The 12,992-nt window shown below is 36.6% G+C and overlaps 1 protein-coding gene across 1 annotated transcript in view; it reads right to left on the bottom strand.

Moving 5' to 3' along the window:
* TLL1 (tolloid like 1) overlaps positions 1 to 12,992 on the bottom strand; it is a gene marked incomplete at its 5' end in the record, with an annotated part of 167,576 nt that overhangs the window by 3,742 nt on the left and 150,842 nt on the right. Inside the window, one exon of the mRNA XM_081092763.1 lies at positions 3,917 to 4,130. Within this exon, the coding sequence (XP_080948889.1) occupies positions 3,917 to 4,130 (214 nt within the window). The remainder of the gene's footprint in view (positions 1 to 3,916; positions 4,131 to 12,992) is intronic.

Genomic DNA, 12,992 nt, shown 5'->3' with positions numbered 1-12,992 from the left:
TAGAGAAATATAAATTTAGGGAAGTAAATTAAAATGCATACTTCAGGGTCCATTGATAATAGCCCTATGTATTCTAGAAGGCTGTAAATCATGCACAAGCACTTTATAAATGTAGCAAAAACAGCGGACAAATGTAGTACTGGATTTGGCTGTCTTTTTAGTAGAAACTGCCCTAAATCAGAAGTTCAGAAATGTCTGAAAATCAGTTTAATTTATCATACTGTAAGCTGTTCACAGGTGAAAACTCCTATTTTCCTATAAATTCCCTTGAATTCCTAATTTTCCCTCATAAATTACTAATACCTTACATATCTATCTAAAGCTTGTGCTCAATAAATATTTGATGAAAAACTACAGAATAGAAAAAACTTGTTAAAAAGAAAGCTCTGGGGAAAAATACATAGTAGGCAGAACATAAGAATATTTCAAAAGATGTGGCTACTAGAAAGTAGCAGTATAAAATAAACCTGTCCAGAAAATTCCAAGAAAGCTGGTTAAATGAGGGCAAAAAATTATACATAAAGAAAAAAACCTACAATTTTTGATAAGAGCAAATGATAAAAAGTTGGAAGGCCAGAATGCTAATTCCAACTGTTATTTTTTGTTATGTGGTTGTCATCTAAGTTTTAGTCATCTCAGAATCCTCATTTCTGAGATGACAGTGCTGGATTGGACAATATCCAAGGCACATTTTGCTTAACAAAATGAGATTGAGGTTGTTCTCGTGGGTTTATGAATGGGTGTAAACTGCATAGGGAAAAAAAACGAGACTAGATTTTCTTGGACTGAGGGAATATTTAAAACTTAAATAAGGAAGCATGCAATCTTTACCTATTGCTTAAAATAATAGTGATCCATTTTTTAACAGTTTCCTTTCTAATCCAAAATTTGTACATTAGGAGAAAATATACAGTAAAAGTACATAAACTTTGGAGACAAAATTAGGGTAAAATCCATGCTTTAATGTAATTTTAGAATTCTTTGAAAATTAATAACTTCTCTAGATTTTCAATGTCTTCCTCTGAAAAAATAAAAATAATATCTATATCATATAGCTCTTTGAGCATTCAATGTTTGTAAAGCATATGTATGTGCCTCAAGTGCTGGGTACCAGATTTATTGGGAGTGTCATTTTGTAAGTTATATAAATGTCTAATCACTATGCGATACACCTGAAATTAATATTGAATATCAACTTTAATTAGAAGCATGAACAGACTGTTGAACCTCAGAGGTAAGGCAGGGGAGAGTGGGTGGGAAGAGATCAACCAAGGAACTTGTATGCATATATGCATAACCTCTGGACAGGGACAATGGGGTGGTGGGGACCTGCGGGGGGGGGGGGGGGTGGTGGGGCGGGGGTGGGGGTGGGGGTGGATGGGAGCGGGCTGGAAGAGGTTAGGAGGACCTATGTAATACTTTTAACAACAGAGATCTTTTAAAATTCCCCCCCCCCCCAAAGTAGAGAATTAGATTCTACCAATATATATTTTTTTATTTTTCTCTTAAAAGGTATCTATTTATTTATGTATGTATTATTTAATTCCTTTATTGATTAAGGTATTACATATGTGATCTTATCCCTCCACTGCCCCCCCCCCCCCATTCTCCCACTTATGCTCTCACCCCCCTGGTGTCTGTGTCCATTGGTTAGGCTTATATGCATGCATACAAGTCCTTTGGTTGATCTCTTCCCCTTACTAATAGATTCTTAATGGGAGTATAAACACTGCAAATAGACTCCGTGAGCAGATGCCAGGCACATTAAGGTGTCATGGAGTTTGTAGCTGTAAGAAACTTTGAAATTATTATTTTACAGATGAAGAAACTGAGATCCAAAGACAGTATCTTTTCCAAGTTCCCAGGTAGGTGATGGCATAGTTGGACCAAGAGCTCAGATGTACCAACATAATCTTTACTTTCCATTTACGACAAGTACAAAGAGAAGTTTCCCTATTAAAGAAAATTTTTACCAAGCTAAAAAAAAGGAATTTATACTCAGATAATTTAAAATACCATATCATCAACTATTTTGAAAGTTTTGAAAGCATGTTTTCACACTGCATTCTTGGAATTTGTGATAGCCAGAATTTCATATACCATGACCTCTCTACTGTTAGAAAAATACTGACAGAGTAATGGGATTCCAAATTCCTTCAACACATGACAAGTTATCAGAAAAATATTTAAAAGTAAATGTCAAATGTATGGAAAATCCTTCATTAATATGAAATTTATGGTCCATGAAAGATTTTTCTCAAACCAAAATATTTATATTAATCATAAAAAATTATTACTTTATATTACATATGAATCTTATTATTACTACTATGAATCAGATAAATATCCTGACAATTAATATTCACATTCTCACAGCCTTCAATGTAAATCTAATGCTTATAATAAAATACACTAGAGTGAAAAATAATATTGGACAATAAAATAATTAAAATTCAAATTTCTAAAACAAAATGAAACAAAAAGATAAAAGCAATCAGCATGAAACTGTGACAAAAATTACTACACTAAAATTGTTTCATAAGTATGCAGGCCAGTAATTTTAAACTGGTGGGCTGCAAGAATATTTAAAACATGCAATACTTGACTATTTAGTCAAGGGCACTGACTTTTTTTGCCTTAGATTGTCAAATAAAAATATGACAACAGCCAACACAATAGCTGTTCAGTGTGAAGGAATTAAAATTATATCTATTTTTTTGTCAGGTTTGCAAAAATGTATTTTTTGTGCACTGCAGAATTTATTAATTAGTTTATGTGTGACATGAGATGAAAAAGGTTGAAAATCGTTGATGTAGACATTTTTATACTGTTCTATACCAAGATAGATTTCTCCCGTGTCTCAATAGTTTAGACATAGTTAATGCCACTAGATGTCACTATAAGCTAAATGACTTTAGTAAACATCTGCAATTAACTGATTTCTTTTTTAAAAAGACTTAAAAAATGACATTTCCTAGACATTTATGGAATATATTATTAAATTGGATCCAAGATATAAAAATACTATTCTACATGTTTTCCTAAAATTACCCATATTTTTGTAAATTATAGTTTATTTCTTAAAGACTTGTAGAACAGCTGTAATCTGTAAATCATATTAGTGATTAGGGTTACAGAACTTCTGTGTTTCATGCCAAATAAAAGGGGAAACAAATAAGGTTCTATAAAACAGATGATCCCCAAATTTGATTAAAAAATGAACTAATGCGAAAACTAACTAACTAGTCGGGATTAGAGAACACATAATTTTTGAATACCAAACTATAAATTTTCTATCTGTTAAATATGGCATATAAATCAAATTGTTACAGTTAACAATACATTATAGAAATATTTAGAAATATGTAGTTCAACTTGATCATAATGCATTTGAATACGAATCAGACCAAACTATTAGGTTGCTTCCTAAATGTTCATCAATGATAAAAGCTAGATAGGTCGGATGCTGCATGGTTCTAGACCAGCGATTCTCAACCTGTGGGTCGCGACCCCTTTGGGGGTCGAACGACCCTTTCACAGGGGTTGCCTAAGACCATCGGAAAACACATATATAATTACGTATTATTTTTGTGATTAATCACTATGCTTTAATGATGTTCAATTTGTAACAATGAAAATATATCCTGCATATCAGATATTTACATTATGATTCATAACAGTAGCAAAATTACAGTTATGAAGTAGCAACAAAAATAATTTTATGGTTGGAGGTCACCACAACATGAGGAACTGTATTAAAGGGTCATGGCATTAGGAAGGTTGAGAACCACTGTTCTAGACAGTGCTTCAGTGAGATTTACTCTGTTGTGGGATCCTGTTATGGGACCCACTGCATTCACAGGAAGAAAAGCTGGCCCTTAGTCAGGAAAGAGAAGCAGGGCCCTAATTTGCTGACCTGTAGAATGTGTAGCTTGAAAGCCTCTTCTTTGAACAGATGCATCAGAAACAAACCGAACAAACATTTTATTTCCAGTAGCCACTAGGGGCTCTGGTATCTTGTTGCCACATAGTCGTCCAAGAATTGGTGATTTTTCTGTTTCTCCATCAAATACTTCCAAGTGATCGTAAGCACATTCTTGATGCTGCTCTATCTCAAACTCACTAAAGGCCTGTTTAAAGAAAGAAAGGAATGTAGGAAGGAAAGAAGGAAGGGAGTCACTTATTATTAAAAGTAGCTTCTGGGTTTTGAAGCAGAAATACAGATCAATTAAATATGTTCAGGTCATGCAAATGATTTGGTACATATAGCACATTATTGAAAGGGTTATAAAATCAATAAAATGTAAAATATCTGGAAAACAAAATGAAAAAAAAATGTAATAACCCCATATGAAAGTCTACTATTTGACTATTATAACTAATTCTACTACTGCAATTAAATCCACACCAGTATTTAGACGAATTAGAATAACACAGTAATATTTTATTCCAAACTTAATTCCAAATATTTTATGAATGTATCAGAAAGTTTTAAACCATTATATTAAAAAATTGATTCTTTCTGGTTTTGATGATCATAAACTATTGGACATCATCCTACTTTCAGGCACCTAAACCAAGAAGAAAAATCCACAAAGTAATTATCATATTTTGACAAAAATGAAATGCAGTAAATCTTAATAGAATAACTAAAACAAAGAAAATTTTCACTATATATTTCTTTATTTAGATTTTACAACCCACATTTTTAGAAACTAATATAAATTTAGGCTAAACTTTTAAAATTTACTATTCAGACAAATGGTAAACTTATTTTATATTTGGAATCTTACAAAGTTTAGTATGCTTTGCCATTTAAAAATCATTCTAATTTACCTGTGTGTTAATTTTTATGTGCAGGTCTTTGCAAATTCTTAAAATAAAAATTCATTAAATCCTATGTAATAAAAGGCTAATATGCAAATCGACTGAACAGTGGAATGACAGGCCTCTATGATGCACACTGACCACCAGGGGCAGAAGCTCAATGCGGGAGCTGCCCCGTGGTGGTCATTGTGCTCCCACAGGGGTAGTGCCGCTCAGCCAAAGGCCCTGAGCCAGGCTCGTGGCTGGTGTGCACATCAGCAGTGACGGGAGCCTCTCCTGCCTCCACGGCAGCACTAAAGATGTCCAACTGATGGCTTAGGCCCGCTCCCCCTGCTCCCGCCAGTCAGACATCCTCCACGGGCTCCCAGACTATGAGAAGGTGCAGGCCAGGCTGAGTGACTCCCCTGAGTGCACGAATTTCATGCACCAAGCCTCTAGTATATATATATATAATACATTAACTATTGCAAAGAAAAGTGTAATGAAGATAGACTGAAAATAACATTGTCCAAACTATTAATGATTCCAGGTATTCCAGGTTATTCACAATTACCAAATAAGGCTCCTCCCCCGCAAACCATCACACATTTGAAAAAATAAGCTTTTACTACTATTTAAGTCTATAGGGCAGTGATGATGAACCTATGACACGCGTGTCAGAGGTGACACGCGAATTCATTTTTTTGGTTGATTTTTCTTTGTTAAATGGTATTTAAATATATAAAATAAATATCAAAAATATACATCTTTTTTATACTATGGTTGCAAAGATCAAAAAATTTCTATATGTGACACGGCACCAGAGTTAAGTTAGGGTTTTTCAAAATGCTGACATGCCGAGCTCCAAAGGTTCGCCATCACTGGTATAGAGCAAAGCTAAAAAATAAAAGAAACCTAAGGAAATAGAAAATATACCTGAAAATTCATTAATTTTGCTATAATCCCTGAAGCATAAAATATTTGCACATAAGCTTTTTATATACTGATAGATCACCTCTTCCCCGAAATGGCGGGCAGAGTAACGGTAATCATGACACAGCCTGCAGCTCGGAAATGCCAGGAGGCCCAATTCTGTACCTAACATGGACTATACACTGAATCACCTATCAGCGCGCGTCCAGTACCCTAAGCCCCCGTTCTTTCCTCATTCCTCCCCTCAAAAGGAGCGCTCACCCCTGTCAGGGCCGCTGCTCTCCCGTTGTGAGACAGCCCAGCAGGTCTTTCTCCTAATAAAGCCTGTAATACCTGGTTTTCGGCTTCCGACTGATCTTTCATATACATGTTTTCTTTAATGCAATTTTGTGACGTAATCATAATGCTCAGTTTAACTGACATACATTTTATAGTTTTTAGAGAAAAAGTGACTAAGGAGAGTTCTCCCTCAGTGCTGGCCACAGTTCCAAACCACACCACTGTCTACTATCTCTTCTGACTTTGGGGGGAGGAAGAGAAACAATGAAAGAAGCAATTTATATGAATTAGGGTGTAGGAGAAAGGAATGAATGGTACTTAAAAAAGAAAAGAAGAGAAAGAGGGCTGATCTTCCATGTGTCATTCCATTGAATTCTAATTTTTAAAAAGAGTAAATTAAAATGCATTAGAGAATGAGGCTCAATCCCCAGTAGGAGGCAGCCAATCAATGACTCTCATCACTAATGTTTGTATCTCTGTCTCTCCCTTCCTCTCCGAAATCAATAAAGACATATTAAAAAAAAAAAAAGAATTGCACTGGAAACAAAATAAGTGGTGTGGAAAAATATAGTGAACAGTTTATCCTGAAACACAATATTCAAAGTAGGCAGTCACTGAAGGAGTTTGTCATTTATTATTATCTATTATCTATTGGCATAGAGTAGACATGAGGTATGAGATACAGAAGAACCTAAATGGATGGTTGGCTGAATGTCTGGATAAGTCTGCCCATTCATTTGCCTGCCTACCTATCCCATGTTTATGGCCAAAAGCATGAGTGGAAATGCTCTGGGAGTGGCAGACCAAAGAGGCTGCTTTTCTGTCTCTCAGGAGATGGTACTCAGTTAGCATCTCTCATCCTTGAGCACACATTCACAGTCTTAATATCAGTTTGTAATGTTAAAAAAAACAATGAGAGAAAATTGGCTTAACTGCACCAGATAAATTTATTAAATATTATATCAAGCTTCTGAATTATAAGATCAATAGTATTTCAAGAAGAAAAATACTGATATCTGAAAATAATGACAAGTAATTGTCCCTTGGGAATGTGATTTAGAATAATTCATCTATAAATATAAAGAGCAGAGAGACATACTGTGTAGAAGAGAAAATGGTAAGAGTGGTGGGGGTAATGGCATTCTATAGCACATACTCTAAGTAAAAGCTAAACCTGGGATCAGATTTTACAGACCACACATGTTCAGTCCATTGATTGGTCCATTGAAAACTAAGTGAATGAGATAACTGGCTACTTCACTCCTTAATGAAATGCAGGATGTCTGGAGTAAATCATAACATCTGTTTTACAGAGCACAGCAACATTACACAGCGTGGCATTGAGCTGGTGGGCTGGGGGGCACGCTGACACCTGGTCCGGAGCCAACTGGCTCCGGCTTTTTATCAAATTACTAATGGAATCAGACTGACCCTATAAGAATCAAATTAGGCAAAGATTCTGTAGCTGACATATTTTCAGGCAATGCAAACAACTCTCATTCATTAAGGTATTAATGAATTTTCCTCTTGGAATTGGTGGCAGCTTGTTAGGTCAACTGCAAAGATTGGGTGGTCCTTTTCCAGCAGTCAGCCTAACCTAAATGCGCTGCCACACACAAGCAAAGCATGACTAACTCACATACTGAGGTCTCATTAATCTGGCCCTAAATATCACCGAGATAGCCACATAGAGGGACCTCCATGCATAGTGACTTTGCCTCAATACAAAATATTTCTAGGCTGTAGAAAAGTATTACGGGAGCCCATGGGGAATCAGAAATCTTTAAAAATACTCTTTCGAGTTTCCAAAGATTTAGTGAGATGCAGTGTATTGCTTTATGCTATGACACACTCTGAGATATGAATCTCTATTATATCTAAGTAATGCAGAACGTGAACATTTCCAGCCACCAGGAACCAATGTTACAGCAATGCCCGACAAAGACACTTAGATAACCCACAGGTCCTGCGCCTTCACAATGAAGACAGGACAGCTGGCAAAGCTGATGTATGGAGCTGTAAGGAACTCTGAATTTTGCTGCAACACTACCTTCTTTTGTGGGATTTTAAAAATATTTTTGTTAAGCATTTACACTACTACTTTACAGACATTTTGGTATTCAAATTTAAACCTTACTCATTCCATGATTATAGTTCTATGGTTTTAAGCTTACTAATCTAGGTTTTAGAAAGACCAAGAAAGAGTGAATAACCGTGAGCTCTCGTCAGGAATCTTAATGTATTTCCCATAAGATAAACTAGGAGATTAAGGAGTCCCATTCAAAGGAAATAAAATTGAACTCTCACTTTAGGCTGTGGAAAGAATAACTGTGTGTTTCTGGAACACCCAAGAAAGCCTAATCTACCTTGCTGGCCACCATCCAGGCTTGCATATGCAGGCCCCTTATATGAACATCTGTGGAGGTGCTTTTATTGAAAATACAGGCACTGGCTAAAGGATAAGGCCATTCAGAGTCACTACATGTATCCACAAAGGACAAGATAATAAAATGATAGCGCTGAATGCGGATATAAAATTTAGCCAGGGTGGCCATTTAAGAGAATTAAAGAGACTGATGCAATTTGAGCAGCTGTGAAATAAGATTCAGAGCTCCCTAGTCCCAAGCCATCTTTTGCCTTTTCCTGTTTTGGGTAAGAACTGTCATTTGGTTTCCCACAAGATATTGGACGAATTAGAGGCCACTGGAAAAAATGGTACAGTGGAATACAAACCCCAGTCTTTTTTTTTTTTTTAATATATTTTATTGATTCTCCACAGAGAGGAAGGGAGAGAGACAGAGAGCTAGAAACATTGATGAGAGAGAAACATCGATCAGCTGCCTCCCGCACATCTCCCACCGGGGATGCGCCCGCAACCAAGGTACATGCCCTTGACCGGAATCGAACCTCGGACCCTTCAGTCCGCAGGCCGACGCTCTATCCACTGAGCCAAACCGGTTTCGGCAAACCCCAGTCTTTTAATATAAGAGCTTTTTTTTTTTTCTGTGAGCCCTCTATAACTTTGATTAAATACACTCTTTATGGATTTATGGTAGAGAATTATATGACATGTGCGGGTGTTTTGTTTTCTAAAAATATCCCATATATGAAGCTATAAATAACAACTACGGAACTTAGCAGAACTCTAGGCCATGACGCAGAGAATAAAATTAATTACTGTATGCTCCATTGCCTGGAATTTTGTTTCAGTTTTATTTTTTTTTGGTTTTGTTAATCCTCACCTAAGGATATTTCCCCCCCATTGATTTTTAGAGAGAATGGAAGGGAGGGGGAGAGACAGAGAGAAAAACATCGATGTGAGAGAGACACATCAATTGATTGCCACCCACTCATGTCTGGACAGGTCTGGGGATCAAGCCTGCAACCTAGGTACTGTATCCTTGACTGAAATCAAACCTGGGACCTTTCACTCCATGAGCCGCCTCTCTATCCACTGAGCCAAACTGGCCAGGGCTGTCTTTAATGAAGAGTAATTCAACATAATGGAAAAGGTCCCCCAAAATTTGATGAGCAGTTTAGTCTCATAAAACTAAAACAGGATGAAGGCAGAAATAATAGATCCTTCATCTTATTCATTCAGAACTTTATCCCTTTCAACCAAGGTTCCTTTCACTTTGTAGCTATTACCACACAGTAAGTATCTCATCTCATGATTAAACACGTCTGCACACACACTAAAAACAAGGAAAATGCAGTAATTTCCTATTGTTGCTGTAGCAAAGGGCCACAAACTTAGTGGCTTAAAACAACACAAATTTATTGTTCTAGGACTTTGTAGGTCAATAGTCTACAAAAATGGGTGGGCAGCACGTAGTACTTCTAGAGGTTCTAGTGAGAATCTGTTTCCTCGCATTTTTCCAGTTTCTAAAGGCTGCCCTCACTCCTTGGCTCATGCCCACTGCCTCCATCTTCAAAACCAGCAGAATAACATCATTTCTCCTCTCTGACCACCTGCCTCCCTCTCAGAAGGACACTTATGACTCCATAGAGTCCACTCAGATGTTCCAGGATAATCGCTCCATTTCAAGATCCTTTGTTTAACCACAGCTCCTTTTGCCATGTAAGGTAACACATGTACAGGTCTGGGGATTAGGACAGGGACATCTTTGGGGGTTTGGGAGAATTATTCTACCTGTCATAGAAAGTACGTCCAAATGTTTTCACTCTGCTTTTCAGGAAAATGAGCACAAACACTTATGATGACATGATTTCAAACTGCTTTACCCCTGACCTCCTTAGCTTGAGTCAATGAACTAAATCCCACAGAGCAAATACGGCCTGTGACCTGTTTTTGTAATTAAACTTTTACTAGAACGCAACCACGTCCATTCATTTGTGGACTGACTAGGGCTGCTTTCACAGAATTAAATTGTTGCAACATAGACGACACAATCTACAGTCTATAATATTCACTATCTGGCCATTTAAAGAAAGAGTTTTCTGGCAAGTAATCTTTAGCTACATTTTTAATTGTTAGAATTTAAAATGAAATTCATAGGCTACACAAAACCTTGATCATAGTTGAATTAGATAATAAAATGGTGTAACTTTTTAATTATTAATCATTATCATAATTATGATTTGTAATTGGTTATCATACATCAATATTTATTATAATTCAACAAAGCATTACGCCAAATATTTTATATGCAAATTCATTTAATACACATGAAATTCATGAGCAATAGGTCCAACTTGTAGATGAAGAAATCAAGGCTTTAAAGGATAAGTATCTTCCCAAGATGGCATGGCTAGTAAGTAGAAGTGCTATGATCTAGACCCAAGTCTCTCTGAGTTCCAAATATATGTTTCTAATCCCTCCATGTTTCTCTTGTATATTTATTTGGTCAATCACTGTAAGTTTGTCTTACTAACATGATTGTTTTCCATTTAAATTATTACATATGTGCATATACACAGCAATTATGGATTTCTTTCTTCTCTGATGCAGGATGCTATAATTAAAAATATATTAAATGAAGAGACAGAATGCCTCGGCTCTAAGGTGTTGATAGGCCTACTAGTTTTATAAACTTTGCCAAGACACCTCAACTGCCTGGGCTACATTCTTATTTACTGATCCTGATTCTGAGAGTGATAATGAGAGTCATGTTTTATAGGAATGTGATTAATGGGAGGAGGGGGGTAGAGTGGAATCAATATTATGCTATTATTCAGAAACTTGAGGTGGCAAAAGTGTTTTAACAAGTCTTCTAGATAATTCTGATGCATGCCAATATTTGAGAAAACCTGGTTTAGACTGTAACTACTTCTACTAAGATCACAAAATCTAACAGTTAAAGCAAAGATCCATATTTGCATTACAGCTCTTCTTTTCCTTCTGAAAATTACCTCTTTAGGATAATAGTAAGTATGACCATTGTTGAACAGACATGCTTTACGTCCTGATCCTCAAGAAAACACTTGCATGAAAACTAAAGCCTGTGCGGTATGAAAGAACAGACTTAGAGTTGGAAGGAATGTTCAAAAAGCTGGAAAACATACAATTGAGAATGAATAAAGTATGGCCAAATTTAGGTACATCAGGAATTCTATTTCCCTGTGGCTATAGAAAGCTGGAAATAGTATTGCCTTTACTCTAATAGAAAAAACTATATAAATTAAAAAAAATCACAACTTTGCTGAACACATCCAAGAAGTGAAGTCACCGTTCAACCAAGTAGTATCAAATCCACTGAATCTCAGGCCCATCCAAGGAGAGATGAGACATAAACATCTGCTCACAGTGACAGACTACAGAAGAAAGGAATGCTGGGTGCCATATAACTAGGTAAGAAGCATTCAGCTACAATTTTTAATGGATTGGTAAAGATCAGGTGTGAAGAGGGTAAGAGTATAAAACTCCTGGGAGCTGTAGACATGGGGAGTTTGCAACCACTGAGAGACTCTTCTCCATGACCTCAATCTCCTGTTCATGAGAAAGATTGTAGGCAGAGCAGGAGATGGCCAAGTGCATTCCTTGGTGTTACAGGCTTGGAAAAGGGAATAGGTCACTGCTGTGAGCATGAAGCCCTGTTGCAACTCTTTCTGAGAAACAAAGCCCTAAGCCTCAGGGGGCGGAGCAGAAAACCCTATCACCACCAGGGCAAAGGTATAGACCTAGTGTAGCCAAAGGAAAGGTGTTAAAAAAACAAAACACTTCTGCCTCTGGGGAAGTTCTGGGCACAGGTCCTATCCCAATAACATGAGAGGTCTACTATAACTGTGAGAGGGCAAAGAAACTCTCCCATGGAAGACCAACTAGAGCCATAAGGTGGAGTTTGGTTGTCACGGAGACAAAAAATAGGACCACTGAGAAGGGCAAGCCCTCAGACCTAAAAACACAGAGCCTGTCTAAAGAAGAGGCTGTGCTAAGACAATAAAGAATCCCCAGCCCTCACTACTAGACTAGCAAGCACCAAGTAATGAGCAAATTCAGTCTACCACTGAAAAAGGAAAAAAGTGTGGAGAGGGACATAGTTCATGGCGAATATAAATGGGGGAGCTAAAGATGAAAGACAAACATTGATAAAATACCTCTTAAATCTCAGCTTCCCATCTAAGAAAAATGAATTTGAAGCCAATGTTACATTGAAGATAATCATAGGAACAAGAAAAACCAAACTCAGCTTAATTACTGACTAGATTCACTCAACAACACCCCCTCCCATATATGCACATACATTAATAGCCTAACAGAAGAGATGTGTCTACTTCCAGACATAAAGTCTCTACTATTATATACATACTGTCTGGTGTTTAATAAAAAATTACATGACACACAGAAAGGCAAGAAGAAAATATCAATGTTAAGACATAAAATAACAGAACAGACTCAAACATGACCCTTTTGTTTAAAGTATCCAACAGAATTTAAAGTAACTATGATTAATTTGTTAAAGATTCTAATGAAAATGCAGACAACATGCAAAAATAGATGGGGAATTTCAGAA

This window comes from Myotis nattereri (genome assembly GCF_964212035.1).
Source record: "Myotis nattereri genome assembly, chromosome: 5".
Taxonomy (NCBI): domain Eukaryota; kingdom Metazoa; phylum Chordata; class Mammalia; order Chiroptera; family Vespertilionidae; genus Myotis; species Myotis nattereri.
The sequence above is the reverse complement of the archived record's forward strand: the minus strand, read 5'-3'. Positions and strand labels throughout refer to the sequence as shown.